Source organism: Poecile atricapillus, chromosome 18, assembly GCF_030490865.1.
Source record: "Poecile atricapillus isolate bPoeAtr1 chromosome 18, bPoeAtr1.hap1, whole genome shotgun sequence".
Taxonomy (NCBI): Eukaryota; Metazoa; Chordata; class Aves; order Passeriformes; family Paridae; genus Poecile; species Poecile atricapillus.
The window spans coordinates 1,324,245-1,342,221 of record NC_081266.1 but is presented as its reverse complement, the minus strand read 5'-3'; the positions used below and the strand labels follow the sequence as shown (position 1 = coordinate 1,342,221).

At 38.9% G+C, this 17,977-nt stretch overlaps 1 protein-coding gene across 6 annotated transcripts in view; it reads left to right on the top strand.

Annotated features, from left to right (window-relative positions):
- Window positions 1-17,977, top strand: part of SOX5 (SRY-box transcription factor 5) — a 290,140-nt gene that overhangs the window by 33,421 nt on the left and 238,742 nt on the right. For 4 of the 6 annotated variants that reach the window (XM_058852939.1, XM_058852938.1, XM_058852937.1 and 1 more), the window contains exon 2: window positions 3,536-3,767. In XM_058852939.1, coding sequence (XP_058708922.1) covers window positions 3,536-3,767 — 232 coding nt within the window. The remainder of the gene's footprint in view (window positions 1-3,535; window positions 3,768-17,977) is intronic. The other 2 variants (XM_058852941.1, XM_058852940.1) reach the window with 1 other exon arrangement.

Sequence of the window (17,977 nt, the reverse complement as noted above, 5' to 3'; positions counted from 1 at the left end):
TCCTTTTCCATTATAAATCTTCTTTCAGAGCAATGTAATTGAAAACCATTCTGAGTTTAAATTTGAGAAAAAGATCTTGAAGTCATGTGAGCTGTTAACTGTTGTGTTATCAGTGAGGGCAGATCCAGGATGTTTGTGGTCCTTTGTTAAAATGGGATAATTCCAGGGCTTCATTAGATCTAGGTCTGTTTAAAAGAGCTCAGTTGTTACTCTGAATTTAATTGTTTTCCTTTCCTAATTGCTTGTGGTGAGAACTCTGGTTGTATCTTAGGTATGGAATCTGTTAAGACCTGATATTAGATCAGTAGGATAAACAAGATATATGGAAAGAACAGAATTAGAGGATGCCTGATGTGGAGGCACATCAAATTTGGGAAATGGACCCATAAAACTGTAGAAATAATGAAAGACATTTATAGATGACTTTCTTGTTTCATGTTTTCTACTTGGAAACCTCTCAGAGATTTGATCCTTTGCTGCTGTAGACTTTGATAGTTCCTATCCTTTTGGAAAACATTTCCAAAAGTAGATATGGATCTATTCATTTATTTATTTAAATCTTCCGTTTTCTTGTGGAAATTCCCCAGATGTTCATGAGGACTAAGAAATTTCGGTGAAACTGATTTATGTCTAACTCAGGTTGGCGACAGATAGAGCTGCCTAAAAACAAAACACATTTGATGTTTGAGTTGTCCAGCTTTGTGTATCCATTTCTTTGAGTGACCTTGGAAGACTAATGCAGATTAAAGCCTCAATTTCACTGCCTTAGCCATTTTAGTAATTTGTTAGTCTTCTAGGATGGTGATGGGCACGTGGCTTGTAACTTGAACTGGATGTTTTAGAGACAAAGGGAAAAGTTTCTTGTGTCCTTTCTACTGTCACTTCAGTTTGGCCTACAATCCAACCTCTAGGTTTTCATTTTAGATCAAAAGCAAAACAATCTCTGTTTCTGCAAGTGCATGGAGGTGGACACCTCTATTATCTTCCTTGTCTGTTTATATAAATTCCCTGCAGAAAATTATTTCATCCCTGTTGGGAACAGTGACAAGCAGAAGATGATGATCTGTAACTATATATTCACATATAAAGTTAACAGAAGAGCTTTATTTCAGCATGATATTCAAACTTTCCTTGTGAAGCAATGTGACAGAATCTGTGTTATTCTAGGTTAACAGCAGCAGGAGTTCTTGACACAGTTTGAGTATATAATGTATAATCCAAATCATCAATACAAAGCAAGGCATCCTCTCTCTCTCTCTATAATTTATTGTCAGAGTGAATTGCAGTGGAGACTTTTGTGCATGGCTTACAATATTTTCAGTCATTTTATCAAATATAAATGTTCTAAAGTATAGAAAATTACTGTGGAATAATTGACTAATGATCTTGTGTCCCTCCCTTTTTGTTTGCCAAAATTGACACAACTGCTTAGTGCTGATTTTCAGAGAGATTTTGTAAAAACTCAGGCTTCTATTAAAGTAGTGTTAAAATGAGTAACCAAAAAACTTAAATTCAATAGCAAATGTCGATCTTGGTGCAGCACAATGCAAAATATGAATAATTCACATTAACTTTAGAAGGGAGTTGTATGATTTCTGCACAAGGGCTGGAGATCTGTCACATCAAACATAGCTGCAAAATGCTGAATTCAGTGGGCTAGTAGAAAACTGCCAGTAAGAGTCTATCTGGTGATCTCTGTCTTTGTGCATATGCTTTGCTGCAGACACGTAGGTGGGAAAGCCTAGAAGACAGAATTCAGGTAGGATGTATGAAGTGTTAGTCTGTTGGACTAAGTCAAACATTAATAGAAAATACAGATTGGTTCTCTAAGCACTGGCAATAGGTGGTGTTCAGAACAGGCAACGTGCAGCTGTGTATAGGTTCTGGTAGGGATTTTTTTGTCTGAGTTTTTGTTGTTGGTTTTTCTGGTTTTTTTCCCTTTTTTTTTTTTAATATATAATCTAACTTGGCTCAGGAGGCAAGGCTCAAAATGAGATCATTAGAAGCAAAATAAGTCTTAACAAAGGGCTGTTTAAAGTCACTGTTTGTTTTCAGACCCAGTTGACTGCTGCTAAGAACCATTCTGTGCTCAATATGCCAAATCGTATGGACATGCTTCACCTCACAGCAGCCATACACATGGTTCAAGAGGCTGCTGGGCTTTTGAAATGCAGTCCTTTAACTATGCAGTTGAAAATAAAAATGGGGTAATTAGAATCGTAAATACAAGATTTTTGAGGAGGAGCAATATTACTTCAGCCTCTTTTTTTTTTTTTTTTTAACCTTTGCATACAAATAGTCTTCAGTTTCCTTGTTTATGACTTCTCTTTTTTTTCCTGTGAAACATTTCCCTGTTTTTCATTTCTTCTTCTGGCTGTGCCTGGAGGATTTATTCTCATTCCACTCCTTGCAGATGCCCCTGGTTAGCACAGGGGATCGTTGTGCCATCCGTGGATGTACCCTGATTTTCATGAACAAGGTTGCTGTAATTAACCCCAGAATTTGTCTGCATTTTAAGACTTCACTGTACCCCCCTCTGTTTTAGAGACCAAGCTGGAAGCAGTCTGGGTTCTGTAAGATTTTCAGTAGTGCTTGGCTTGAATGATACTTGAATTTACCCAGGAATTAAGTTGCTTTCAGTGTTTATAAAAGTTGGAGATAAACACATCATATCAGACATTATCAAAAACTTGACAATGTAGGCCTGAATTTCAGGTCAATATTTCTGTTGTTTTTACAATGTGTACTGTATAATCTTCCTTGTGTATACTTTTTTTTATGTAGTTATAGATGTAAAATTACATTTTCATGGGGGGGTGGTTCTGATCTAGTTATAGACAGGAAGAATTTGGTATATAGATAGAGAGATTTGATAGCAGATCTTCATTTAGTCAGCGCACCCCTGACTTTATGTTGTCAAAAAGCTTAGATAATTAATGTCCAAATGTTTATTTGCTTAACTAAACCAGATCTCCAAACCTGGAAAGATCCTTGCAACATGACTATAACACTCAGTTGCTCACATGGGTGAAATTTTGTAAACACAGACATTTTGGCTTGCTAGCAAGTTCTTTTATTGTATTGTATTTTATTTTACTTTATTTTTTTTTAATCAATTGTGGCAGTTAATGACATGCAGATGATTATTCCTTAAAAGCTAAGTTGACAATAGCTTGTATCGGGAGACATTCTATCTTCATGGAATCCCTTGCAAATGCAAAACTAGATGGGTATTTTTTTAAAGGAATTGCATTTCATTATGCAGTCTTAGGTGAATTTTCATGTTTAAGAAGCTTGAATACAAGAGAGTGTTATATTAGTGTATTATTCTCACAACAAACAAGCCACTGTTCTGTTGCTACCTGCTTGGCCATTGTTCCCAATTGTGTATGCTTTGCAGTGGTATTTGGATGGTTTCCTGCTCTCTGCCAGCACAAAAAAGGCATTTCTGTTACAATGGCCCCTAACCACACAATGACGACATTAAGGATTTATTTGGAGGTTTCATTATTTTCTCCTCTTTTGTTCCTTCCAGGATGTCTTCCAAGCGACCAGCCTCTCCGTATGGGGAAGCAGATGGAGAGGTAGCCATGGTGACAAGCAGACAGAAAGTGGGAGAAGAGGAGAGTGACGGGCTCCCAGCCTTTCACCTTCCCTTGCATGTGAGTTTTCCCAACAAGCCTCACTCTGAGGAATTTCAGCCAGTTTCTCTGCTGACGCAAGAGAACTGTGGCCATAGGACTCCCACTTCTCAGCACAACACAATGGTAGGTTCGCTTCTGGTCTATTGTGGTTGCATCCATTCTTTGAATTCTGCCTCTGCAGTGGTTTGGCATCCAGATCTGTACTTTCCTGGAGTGTGCAATGCACAGCTACACGTCCAGACCACGCCACAGTCATGTGTGAGCTCTGACCTGGCTGGGCTGCCTCTGCCCTCCGCTGCAAATGCTAAATCGCTTGCAATGCAGACTTTTCCTCACCTTTGCCTGATGGCATTTAGGGTGCTAAAATTTGTTAGCTGCACTGATGTGAGTTGGAAGTGTATGTGTTCAGCAAACAGAAAATGGGTTTGGAACACTCTAAGTGAGAGTCACGTTTGGCATGGTGTCTGAAATATCACCCTAATGCCAAGTTTGTGCAACAGTAAAGCATGGAAATCTGTATAAAGGGTAAAAAAAAAAGAAACTTTGAATTTTGATGACTTAAAAAGTTACGTCTCATGTGTAGTTCACATCACAGATACCTACGATAAAATTTACTGTGCTTATGAAATTAAATCAGCGTACTACTTTTTCACTCATGAATTTCCACTCCACAACTGACACTGAACACTTAATTCATTACATGCAGCAGCCCAGGGGAAGTCCAGAACTCGCTGCATCTTAAAGAAGACAAAACAATGGCATGTTCCTTGCTGGTATTGTAGTGTTTGGGCCCTTCACATGCAGTTCTGATACATTTTTAGAGGTTGAAAGGTGCATTGGAGCCCCAGGACTGAGGCACTCGGACAAAGCTCTGTTGTGAACGTGCTTGCACAGTTCTTGCCTATTTACAAATTGGCTGTAACTTTTCTGTTAGTCTGCCACTTTGACAAGGGCACTGATAATTTCACTAGAAGTGAAGATAATAAGTGGACCTGCATATTTGAAGGCTTTTAAAAAGGCATTGCAAAATAGGTGGTAGTGTATTCTCATAAAAGCCTACAAGAGCTCCACATTGGCATTTAAGCCCTTACAGCTCATTATGCATATGTAACAAGCCCTAAGTAAAAAGCCTTAGGGATTATTATTTCTCATAGGACCAAGTCACTGGGTATTCAGTGAAGCTGCTCTCCTAGACAGAATAACTCATTGATCCTGATCCATTTTCCTCCCTTTTTTGGGCTAATGCTTAAGCTCAGACAGTGGTTTGGAATACATAATTTTAGTTTGTGTTATTGCAACTTTACATGGAGAAAGAATATCATTGGAGAAATTACTCATGGGCAGACAATGTCATTATCTTTGTTGAGCTTGTTTATTTCTCGACCTTTATCTTATGTTTTATGGAGATGAAATTCATTAATATAACAGTTCCAGCCAGTGGGATGTTAGGGTATGTAACTAATGTATGGGCTTTGCTATATTTTGGCCTATTTTAGGAGAGTGTTTTGGAGATAAGGAATTGTTTCTGACAACATTAAAGTCAACAGATAAACTTGTGATGGCACCAGTAGTGTAGAATCAAACCCTAATGAAATAAAAAAATGTTTTCTAAGGAGCCCAGCCAGGAGTATTTCATCTGCACCTCACTGAAATATTTAACTGCTCTTTAACTGGTTTTAATTAACTTCTTTGTTCATTTATAGCTTTTAAGAACACGAGGTTTAGCTGATCATCTAGTGTAACTTCCTGCTATGAAGGCCATATTTAATGTGATGTCAAAACAGTGTGTTCTGTCTTTTTATTGTACAAGATACTGAATCATGGGGTGTTTTAGATAGTTTTGTTGTAGCACTGACACACTGCAGGCTTACCTGAGGCAGTGCTTGGGGGGTTGGAAGGGACTAATTTTGTCTTCATGCATGTTTAAGAATATTGCCAATCTGTATGAAAGTAACATTTTGGTAATACCTCTCTTTTAGTGAGGACTGTGTTGTAAAAATCATCACTCAGGTAGTTCAGAAAGGATGTAGCCTGTATGTCTCCAGAAGGAAGAAGTGATCAGTCTAAATAAGTAAAATACACATAATCACTCCCTCTGCTGTTGTGGTGTGTAGTACCACAGTATGTGGTATTCCTTATCAGAAGGAAATCACTGGATTACATTTAGATGACTTCAGTTTGTGCACTTAGCAGTGACAAAAATCATTCCCAAAGGACATTCCCTTTATAACATTGCAGAGGACATTTTTAAACTGTTTGAATTCACGTTGTGTTGTTCCATTATCTCCGGGAAGCAGATCCAGGTGTGTGCTGGTGTGCCCACAGCACCACAGAGCCCAGTCTGATGCAGTTTTATTGCTAAAGCTCCAGGAGCTTCACACTTCCCAACTTACACTTCTGAAAATTTACCCTATTGCACTTAACCAAGTTTTAATGACTGCTGTCTTAGTGAGACATCTCAAAATTCTGGGTAAACTTTTGTAAGAGGAGGGAAAAATTCCTTTAGAGACATCTTCAAACCTAATCAAAATTGGCAAAAACCCTCAAAGCCCATCTTCCCATGGAAATGAACAGGATATTTCTGAGGATGTTGGAAGTGCAGCCAGAGAAAGGTTAGTGCAGGGGACACAAACTGAAGTGGAGGATCCCTGCAAACACCAGGAAATTTTGAACTACAGGAACACATTTTTTTTTGTGTGAGGGTGACTGAGCATAGGAACAGGTTGCTTTGGGAGGCTGTGGCGTCTCCCTCCTTAGAGATACTCAAAAGTCATCTGGACGTGGCCCTGGCTGGCTCTCAGTGGCCCTGCCTGAACAGGGGGATTGGGCCAGGTTTCCTCTGGAGATCTCTGCCAGCCTCAACCAAGGCAGGGGTAACTCCATCTCAAACTCTCTCCTGACAGAAGAAACTATATACTCACTTTAAGTAGGAAAACTCTTCTCCTGATAAGAAAAGAAGCACTAATTTATCAGACTTAAAGCAGCTGCTCAGTAGAAAATAAAAGACAAATGATGTGACCTAGAATATATCTGAGAATCCCCTTAGGACATTCATAGCAGGCCATAAGCTTTGCAGGGAAACACTTGAGGATTTCAGTATCAGTCAATAGCTCTTTTGAAGAAACCTATTAAAGCTGCAGTATTTGGATAGCACAGATAGTTGTTAGCTCATCTAAGTTACAAATGTTTATTTTACTTGTTTCTATTTGCCTGCATTTATGTTCTATTTGTCTGCTTTTGCAACTCTGAAGATCACTGATCTCACCAATGGTGTCTGTGTGTTAAATTCTGAAAAAGAGAAATGTCAAGGCTAAAAGTACTAATTATAGTATACCACAGGCATGGTGTGTTTAAACCAGACCATTCTTTTTAACTATAGAATATCAGTGAAATGCTGGATGGGATTAAAAATAAAAATAAAATACAAATTAAAAAAAAAAAAACTACTGAGGAAAGGTCAGACTGGTAAGCTGTAATTTTGCCACTCCCTAGTTGTTCCAAACTGATGACTGTGACTGGTAGCCCACGTGTCCTGCACTTTCAGTGGGATTTAGAATTCATTTTCAGTAGTGCTTTAAATTGATAGGAAATGTTGTGGTGCACTGTTCAGGAGCTTTGTTGCTTGAGACTAAAAGAAGTTGTGTTTCTGTGGTGCATGAAGTTACTCCTGTGTAACTTGGGAACAATATTAAGAATAGCAGTAGTACTGGCCAAAGAGAGTACTTTGTGCTTTTCTTTGCTTCGTGCTTTTCCTCCACTTGTCCGAAATAAAAGGTTGTTTAATGCTTCATTTGAATTCTCTTATCACATCTATCCTGGCCTGCGCTTCACCTGTTGGTCTGGAGTTGTCAGCATATGAATGGTGGTGGATCAGAACAAGGGGCTGGAGCACTTAGCTATTATTCAGACCTTCCTAGGAGAATGGAAATCTGAATGCATATAGCTTTTTAAAAAGTCAAATAGGACTCTAATTATACTGAGCTAAAGAATGCATATTTAAAAAAAAAAAAAAAAACCCACAAAAAACAAACCTCACAGTGGTTCTAGAGAAATTTTAATTTCCAGTGTACCTTTGAGCATCAAGCTTAGGATAAGTTATTGTGATGATACAATGCACAGTGTTGTGAACACCAGTGCCTTTACTGTGCCAGCTCTAATAATGAGAATTTCATTGTTTGGGGAGAGCAGTCTCCTACACTCTAGACAAAAGTGTAATTACTTTTGAACGATGTGGAATGTGCTCAGTTTAATAGCATGGAGAATAGATTCACAAAGATTCAGATAAAGCTAGCTTGGAAGCCATATGTGCAGTGTGGCAGTATGAAATTGTTAGCAGGCACCATAATTACAACACACACACACACACACGCACACAATTTCACAGTTTAAACTATAAACTGTTGTTTTTGTAAGAGATAGGCCTATCTGAGCAAGACTAGTTCAATTAAAATAAACCAGAATCAGTGGTAAGTTTGCATTTGTCTGATGTTCTTTCCTTCCTCTCTTAACGGTAAGTTGATATTTATAAGATGATGAAATTACTTTGTTGCAAACATTGCATTATAAATGTCATCATAGAAGTAGCACATGGAAGCAGTTTCCACAGGTACAGTTTTAGACTTTTACTGGAGTTTAATCTTACACTTGCACTGTTTCAGGGAATGACTGTGTGAGCTGTTAGGAAAGGGAACAAATGAAAAAGAATCAGCCAGCACCCATCAAAGAGCTGTAGAAGTTGCCTCTAGTTTAGTCTGGAGAACTCTCTGCAGTCCTTGAGAATCAGCTGTGACGGAGCCAGAGCTGTGATAACTCTCCTCTCTGCCTGACAAGTCTCCTCCTTTCAGGTTAGGCTGATCTGCCTGTCCTCCTTGTCGTGCTCCACATTCTCCCAGAACTCCTGTCCTGTCACATCCACACGAGTCAAGCTTGCATCACTTGCCAGCTACTCCATATGCAGGTCCTGTCCAGGGCTCATAAAGAAACAAAAAAGGTGTCTTCATTCTTCAGGTGAGTCAGGGATCAAAGCCCTAGTGCAATTCAGGAGCAGTGGAATTTTATTCCTTTGGTTTATTGAACCACCCTCTCAGCACAGTGACTTTTGCATACTTGTAGCCATGGAAAACCAGAGTGGATACATTATTCCCAGCAGAATAATAAATAATAAATAATAGCAGGATAATCAATGGGCAGAAACACCTGCTGAAGTTTGAGATGACCCATTGCTGTTTTTAAGAGTCTTTGAAAGGTCCAAAGGTTGGTTAAGGACATTAGGTAAGTAATGAAGTAGGAAAACTTTTTTTTTTTCATCCCCAAGCAGGAGGATTAAAACTACATTTAAACCAATAATTTGACAAATCAAGACCAGGTTTATAATATATAAATTGCCTGGAATACAGGGTGCAGATGACTGTAGTTTCTAAAGGCCATGAAGAGAAGTGGAAACAGCAGTTGTTTGTTTTTGCTGAAGATCATCTTACTGTGAAGCAGTCATGTTTTTAATGGATTCATTTGAATGCAGTTAAGCAGAAAATAATCAACAGAAAAGTAAACACCTTTGTTTTATGGAAGTGCTGGGAACTTTATGTGTCCATTGTTTGCAAGTGATTATGTGCCTAGACATCAATTCACTGACTTCATACTGGAAAATATCTTCATTTAAACTTACTGCATAAATACTAGTAAAATATAATTCAAGTGGGTAACTGAAAAATTCTACAGAAAAAAAAGATAGGTAGAACCGTAAAGCCCACATTTGGTGGGAATATTCGAACCAGATGGTCTCTCTTATGAGGAAGAGAAAAGAATGATTCAATGCCCTGTCAAAAAACTATAAGCAAAAAAACCCCAATCAACCAAAAGAAACCAAACCAACCAACCAACCAAAAACAAACAAAAAAAAACAAAACAGCAAAGAACCCCCAAAACAAAGCAGAAAAGCAACAACAACAGCAAAAAAACCTGGTCATCTTTCCAAGCAACAGCAATAACTTCAAAATTTTGTTTCAAATCTGTGCTATCAATTTGAGGAGCACTGGTAAGGACTGCGATATGGAGAAAGCCCCACTAGGACTGAAAGACCATTTTATAGCAATAATCCAAAGAGACTGCATTTAAATGTTCCTGCTTCTTGATGCATCTTCTGCTTCCAACAGTCACTCCCTATGTGTGACAGAACATCTGTGGGATCTTGCCCATCCTGGGGGAAGTCAGACAATAGCTGTGGAATTTGTGTAGTTTCTGCAGTCTGGGTCCGTCCCCTGTGGCACTCTGCTCAAATTTATTCTGAAACTCTTATCTTTCCTGTGGTGGCAGTGAATCTTTCTGGTGTTGTAGTGAGACACAAGCTCTGTTCCCAGTTAAACACCCAGTTCTCCATTGTTCTGGAAACAGAAGTCCAGAGAAATGTAGTTTTAGATGTTTGTAGAGCGTATGTTCTTTGGCCAAGCTGCTGCACTGTTGAGAAGCTTTTGGCCTTAGGCTGTCCATGTAACTATTATCAGAATAGAGAGCAGCATGCCAGGCTTCCATACTCTAATCTGACGTGTGCCTCAAGGCAAGGCATGTGGGAATCCCAAGTTGATTAAGTTTTGCCCCCTCATGGCACAAACTCCTACTTTTGAGCACCACCTTGACTCATTTTTGCTTCAGTAGTTGTTAATTCATTTTAGAACTTCCAGAACAGTTTCCCCATGCGCTTTGTGTTTGCTCCACACACTTTTCATACCCACAGTACTTCTTCTGAGCAGCTGGTGTGGTTTTCTCCCTTTCTTTTCTCTGCAGGTGCGAATTTCTCTCTATTTCCAGCCTTATAAGAGCCAACGTTACTCTATCAGTTTCTGACTGCTTGCAGTTGTCCTCTGAAAACCTTTTTCTCCTTCACCCATTTTCTTCCTCTGCTTGTAGTCATATTTAACTCAGTCATTTTTATTATTTAATCCATTCTAAAACCTTTTAGTAAATAGCTCACATGAAGACATTGCACAGTAAAAATAAGTGTTACGCTATTTGCTTGGACAGAATGTCAATAAAGCAGGGGATGGTTGGTTTTTGATATGCAGCCCTACTTAGCAGAGATATACCAAACCTAAAAGGCATTGTGAAGTGTTGGTCATGGTTTCTTGAATTTCAGGGCTGCAAGGAATCCTTGTGGTTATAAACTCTGGCTCTTAGAAGTGCCAGAACCTTCTGCTACACTCAGTACTCACAGTCATGTTTTACGGTCTCTTCTCTCACTGTCAAATGTTTGTGTCCGTAGGAAGTTACCCATTGCAGTTACAGGTTGAAACATTCCTTTATTTTCTGTCCCTTCAATGGGTGAGTGAAGCCCTCATGGTTTTTGCATTGTCTCTTTAGGTGTGATTTTTCATGTCATACAAAATCCAGTTGGATTAGGCTGTGCCAAGGCCGGGTTGCTTTCTCTAGTTTTTCTTCCCACTGCTAATGCTTTTTCTGATTCACCAAAAGTAGAGCTGGTTGTAGTGGGAATGAAAGCGTGGCTCCAGGCAGTTGCTGGCATTTAAAGTGTCGTGTCATCCAGTCAGGTTTTTTTCCCCTTTCATGGAACTAACTGCTTCCTCTTAAGTACATCAGTGAAATACCACCGCCTTCTGCGTTGTAATAAAAGGAGTTATTAATTTTCTCTAGAAATTCATGGCTGAACAAGGACCTTGGGCAGCTTAGGCTGCAGTTTGCCTTATGTGTTTATTTAAGAATGCACATCTGCCATTGGTAGGTCAGCTCCTAAGATGAGTTCAGAGAGAGGAGATTGATGCTGCAATGTTTCTGGACCAACCAATGTTCCAAAGTGTTTAAAAGACAATGAAATGGAGGAAACAGACTTTCTTAAGTAAAAAGAGTCCTTTATGCCTGGGGTAGCAAGCATGTCTGAATAGTTTGGCCGGCCTAATTTCCAGATTCTCTTTAGCACCCTGAAGTTCTTTGTTCCTTTTTCCGGTTTAGTTGCAGTTGTGTGATCAGATAAGGCGTTTTTGCTCTTTGCCAAGGAGAAGTAGACTTGGTGAATCCCATTAATTTAGCATCACTAGATAAACCAGCAAAAGTAACTGAGTGGAGTAGTGCCCAATTTAACTCAGGATAGCTTTTGTCAGAGCAGTGTAAATAAGACTGTAATTATACATGGAAATAGTCTGCTTCAGCATCCTTTTTTATGCTTTTAAAACTGAATTCACCCCAAGGAAAAAAAAAAAGAGCTCTAAAGATTAACTTTCTGTAGTCTGTACAGGCAGCAAGCAAATTACATAGATTGTCTAAAGCATAGACCAGTAAAATCTAATATCAGACTGTTATTATCTTTATTTATATTGTACCCAGAGCATGATTTCTTTTTATAGAGACAGAAAAAAGAAACATTCCTGCCCCAGAATGCTTAGCTTATGACCCTGTTCCTGCAAAATAATCTGGTTGATTGGAACCTAATGCTGATGGTTGCAAGAGGGAGGGAAGGAGAGGTCACTGACTATAACTCCTTCTCCACATAGCTTTTTGTAGGATTGGAGTTTGATGACAGAAAATAATAAATATTATAGCAAAAGGTAAAATCCTTCTGACATCTCAAGTCTGAATTACTGGGGTAGATGGTATGTGTATCTCTACACTAAGTCATGTCAGAAGTGGAAGCTTGCATTGCTTATTAATACTGCAAGCCAGAAATAATGCAAAACATCCATGCTTCAGACTCTCCTCTATGCTGATTTTCAGATCGAATTTAAAGTGTGTGTTTCATCTCTGTAAGTGAAACTTTCCTCTTTCCTGTTCTTTGTATTGTAAATTGCTGCAGTTGTAATCAGGAGATCTGCTCAGCTTTGTATCCATCTGTGTTCAAAAACAGCAGTATTTGCTAAAGATGTGCAGGTTTCCAGAAAACAACCAGATACAAATGCAGAGCTTAGCATTTAGGATTTAGGGATCTGTTAGGAGCAAGAGTAGTTTCTTATACAATTCTCAGTTAAATTTATGGAGTCTCAGTGATCTATTTCTGCTGATTATTGGTGTAGCATGAGGACATTTTGGCTTTTTTCATAGAGGAAAGAAGTTATTTCTTCTCACAGAATGGAGCTGGCCACTAACACAATACAAAGCCACTTAAATCTTAATGTCACTTTTGGTGTGAAGATTCAAGGGTGAAGTCTCCTCAGACTGTATGTTTAAAAAGTGTATATTAGAAGTGAGTTAGTAAATTTGGCTTTATAGTTAATTGAAGCAAATAGGGAATAGTGGAGCATGATTCATTTTGTCCTAACAGATCTTCTAAGTAGGTGAAGGAACTCACACCCCAGAAGTGCCTATTTTTCTTTGTGGGTTACAGCTGGAGCTTAGGGTGTTGAGCTCAGCTGTTGATCCCTGTAGTTGATAAATCTGTGGTCAGATAACTTCAACCAAAAAAGCCAAATTGCCTGGCCAGAGCATTTAATAATTCGTTGTTCATAAGTAAAATTTTGCTTTATAGTGCTTAGCTCTGTTGGGAATAGAAAACATTCTGCATCTCAGAGTTCAAATCACTCAACTCACTTGAGTTTGTGGCCTGCATCTGACTAATGATAGATTGTGAGTCCATGGTATATTCTTTACTTTTATAAATACAAAATCTCCCCTTTTTTTTTGCTAAATTCCGAAATTCATATTGTCTTGATAGAGACAGTAGCAGAGTGTAGGGGAGAGCATATTGATCACTCACAATAGCTACATGTATAAGACCTGTTTAAATTCTCTTTAAACCAATTTGATAAACTCCACTGGAAAACATTTTCCAGAATTTCATATATCTGCAAGCAGAACTGCAAATAGTGTGATTCAGTCCTGCAAAGAATACATCTGTGGCAGATGATGTACTTTTCCTGTTTGCTTGTGGCCAGTGTAAACTTAGCTTTTGGGCAGTGACCATAGCTTCAGTTTTGAAGCTGTCAACATGACTATTGGGTAATACAATGACACAGGGCCTGAGTGAATTCCTGAGCTTTCCTTATGAGGAAACCAATTTGACTGAAATACTTCCTTTTATATTTAGGATCTGTGTCTTCATATTGCTCCGTAAAATATCACAGAGTTGTTGGAACTTGAAATTTGATAACTGTTAACAAAGATGGCAAGTTTTCGGTTTATTGGGTGAAATTAGATGGTTTTTCCAGCTTCCAGGTTGTTGATTTATCATGGGCAATTAATTTCTGTCATCTATGCCTGCGTTAGTATAATGGGAATTATACTTGTCCTTCATTCATGATGGTCTGTGATCTGTCAGAGTTTCCACACTCGTGGAGGTTATTGAATGCTGTAGAGTGAGATTGGGGTTCAGTTCACCAAAGTTTAGGCACATAAAAGATAGGTGCTTGGGCTGTCTTCACAGCTTGTGTAAAAAGATAACCACCCTCCTAGAACAACATTTCCAATCTTAAAATAAGCACCCAGGACAAGAAAGATTAATTACCCTCTGAAAGTGCTTGTCTATTGACTATAGAGGGAGCCTTGATGACTGGTTTAGACTAGGTGTCTAATTTGGGGCAAAAATTAGGTGAGAGTAATCCCATTCACAGTACGTGGTGTTAAAGAAATAACGCATGTTACTGTGCAAATATTCTCTCATTTTCTGTAGAAGTAACTATGTTCTAGTTCATCCTTTTTTTGGGGAGGGGCTGGGGAGTGTTGTGTGTGAATATTCTATCAGAATTCTTTTTTGATTCTTTTATGGTGTTTTATTAAAACCCACTGGGTTTTAAGAATTGGATATTCCTTAAAAGCAAACCTTTTGTTGTATATCTATTGAGTAGTGTTAAGTTCAAATAATAAATAATGTGTTGGTTAGCAACATCTATTGGAGAATAAAGAAATACAGAACACCTTAAAAAGGCTATTTTGGGAAGATTCTCTTAGTATTGAAAAATGGCATTAATTCTAGTGGGTTTCCCCTTTAAAATTTTGGGAATTATCAAATGTTATTAGAAGCTCAAATGCTTAATAAAGCATTTTTCTGTCTTAGTATCTGCTGCAATGAACATCAGATTTTATTGCTCATTTTGATAGATCTCAGAGAATGTATGTAACCTGTTAAAGATTTGATTTAACCTTGCCTGGCCATTTTTGCAAGTCCAAATGTTATGCATAGGCACAGTAGCTAGACCTAGCAATGCATTGGTTAAGAAACTGTGGTTAAATCCCAGCCTTACTCTGTAGAAACCTGTCTGGTGTGCGTGTTTTAATTCTACTTATGTCCTCCTCCGTGTTTAATCCAGAAAATGGGTATATGTACATGTGCACAGCTTCACATTTTGGCACAATGTTTGGTATATTGTGTGCTGTGACTTGTATCGTGCCTGCAGGCCATAGGAAAACGACACAAATTAAATGTGAAATAGAAGGAGACATAATTTAAAACTTGCATGTTCTAGAGATGCAGTATGGCATCTGAGAGTTGCAACATATTGCAAAAAATTCCCCCTATTTCCCCAACAAGAAGCTCGTGTTTTCAGCTGTGCAGGCTGCTGGAGACACAGGCAGCTTCCCTGGCTGTTTGCTGGGAATAGCTGGCACTGGGTTTTATTTGAGGCACCATCATCACCACTGCTACACATGCTCCATCTCCTTCTTGTTCCTGTCTAACTGCACAGGTCATGTTCTGCTCTGCCCTCTTCTGTGCTTCTGTAATTATATTTACTTTACATAGACATGTGAGTTCCCTTTTCTCTTTTACATATGTTGTTTTCCTTCATGCTGAGAAAACTCCACAGCCTGACAGGGCGCTTTTTTTTCTTTCCTTTTTTTTTTTTAAGCACTCCAAATTCTATCCAGCTTTAAACTCTTATGTTTATAACCCTGAATATCTCTAAAATGTCTTTACCTAAAACACTTTATGGTTTTATTACCAGGTTTATGCCAGTAATAATATTCACATCAGCTTTCTTAGGGATAATCTTTTAGCAGAACCTAGCAAGAAAGGCTTTGAAAACTATCATTCCCAGGAACGCAAATCTCGGAACATGAAACATCGGTTTAATCGCCCTCTCTGACAACTTAACACGACAGATTGAAAAATACAAGCCGATATGGAAGTGGGATCAATGGATTATCAAAGTCCTAAACATCTTTTCTTGGAGGGGGAGGGAGGTGGGGAGCTTTGGGGTCCATTGGCATGCGTAAAACATGAAGTTTGCATGGCTTACCACAGATCCTCTGCTGCCTGACTGGCAGCGAAGTTGAGAGGAAGAGAGAGAGATTTACATGAGGGAACTCAGGGGGCTTTGTCACGGCAATTGTATAAAGTGATATACAGTGCAAATCGACTCGAGCATGTCCCTGGATAGCAGGCGGTTTACAGCCTCTTCAAGCAGAGATTACTGCTTTATCTTGTCATACTAAATTAACGTGGCAGCACACTGTTAAACAGTGGTGACCTCTTCATCTGTGGAAATTGCTGCCTAGAGGAGAGATGGTATTTAAGACTCTCTTTCTCTCTCTCTCTCTCTCTCTCGTTCTCCCCTCCCCACTTTTTCTCTATATCCTCTTCCCTTCCTCCCTGTCTCCCTCTTTTTTTTTTTTCTTTTTTTTTTTCTGTTGGGCCCTGAGGCATTTTTGGGTTAGGTTGTAACATTAAAGACAAAAAGAAAGAAAGAAGGGGGAAGGGAGAGGCTTTTAACATCAAGGTGACAACAGCTATGTGTTAATTGGGCCTTTGTTGTTTGATTAATAGCCACTTTGGTGTAGAATATTAAGACAGTTGTTTGGACAACTTTCTAAAAATGACATGTCCTTTCAGTAAACTGGGATTAAGCGATGTTCTCTGGTCTGCACATTTTAACTCCTTATTGTTAATGCATTTAGCCCTAAACTTGCTGCTCTTTTGGAGCCAGCATTCCATCCAGCCCTCCTGGCACCATCCTCTGGTGGCACAGGATGCAGCAGGTCTGTCCAGGGGCACTCCTGGAGCTGCTGCTGCTGCTGAAGGTCAAGGTGATGAAAACACCTCTGCAGGGTGAGCCAGCTCTTGTGTTGGGCTGTATTTCAGGCTGGAATAATGCTCTGAGATACGCAGTCGAGTGGGAAAAGGGAAAGAACCATTTCATTGGGCTGGCAGTGCGATACAGAACAGGAAAATTAAATCCCACGTTTCCATCTTTTTCAGTAAACTGAGTCATTTGAGGAGAAGATGACATTTCAGACCAGGTTTTCCTTTCTTGATTTTTCTATTTACTATGCAGTGCTTCACTGTGGGTCCAGGCCAAAGCTCTTTGAAGTCACTATAAAGACTGCTTTGTCTTTAATAGGCTTTGGATCAAGGCCCACATGACCTTAGGCAAATTATTGCAAATCAGTGTTATGAAGTGCTTGGAAATTTGCAAGCATACATATCTGAAGTATTAATTTTTGATATACTTTAAGAAACAGTTGGGAGGCCAGGTGAAATCAGGTTGGCCAGATTGGCCTTGGAGGTATCCATATGTGCTAAAATGGAAATTTTATGGATGCATGTTTGGGTTAAGGAGGCTTTCCCTACCTATTCCTGTGCTGACTAATGAGTGTTTAACAGGTTCTCTTCCTATGCTGTTGGGGTTGCCAGTTGACAAGAAAAAATGTTTTCAATTCCAAAACTCAGCACTGACTCTGGGATGCCATAGGACTTCGACTACTTCAGTCATATGAAGATGGCTGTAGAAATTTAATTATATGAGATGGAAAAAGACTTGAAGATGATCTATCTTGGATTTTTCCCTGCTGGAGACAATTGTTCCTTACTGTGAATTTCTTGAGCTGCCACCTACACAAAGATTCATGCAAAATTCTGTGCATTTTGTATGTAACATTTTCAGAGGCAAATTTTTATTCACTTCCCTGGGATGCCAGCACAGCTTATTTTTGCAGCAGAATATTTGCCATTTCAGATGCAATGTATCTGTGAACACTGATGTTATCATTGTTTTCTTTGGTTGAATTTTGAAGGCCATTGAGCTAAGCATTTCTACTGGAGATATGGAAAGGACCGGCTTCCTGATTTATTATTTGGAGAAATCAATGCGTTTGATAATTTATGTACAGCTTACAGAGGCCACATAAGTGGCTCATGAATCGATCAGCAGCCAGCAAAAATGAAAGCTAACGAGCTCGTTTCAATAGCAAGTTGCTCATTAGCAGGTAGGCTCACTGATTTTTCAGGGTTTCCAGTTCAAAGTCACATGCTTTTTCCATGTTCTCAGAAGAAGTAGTTTTCCTTGCAAAGAACAGAAACAGAAAAAGAAAGCATGACAAGGTTTTGAACATTTTCTCTTTGCTTTGACATGAATGTTTACAGCAAATGCTTGATGCTGGGCTGGAGGGGCAGCCAAATATTT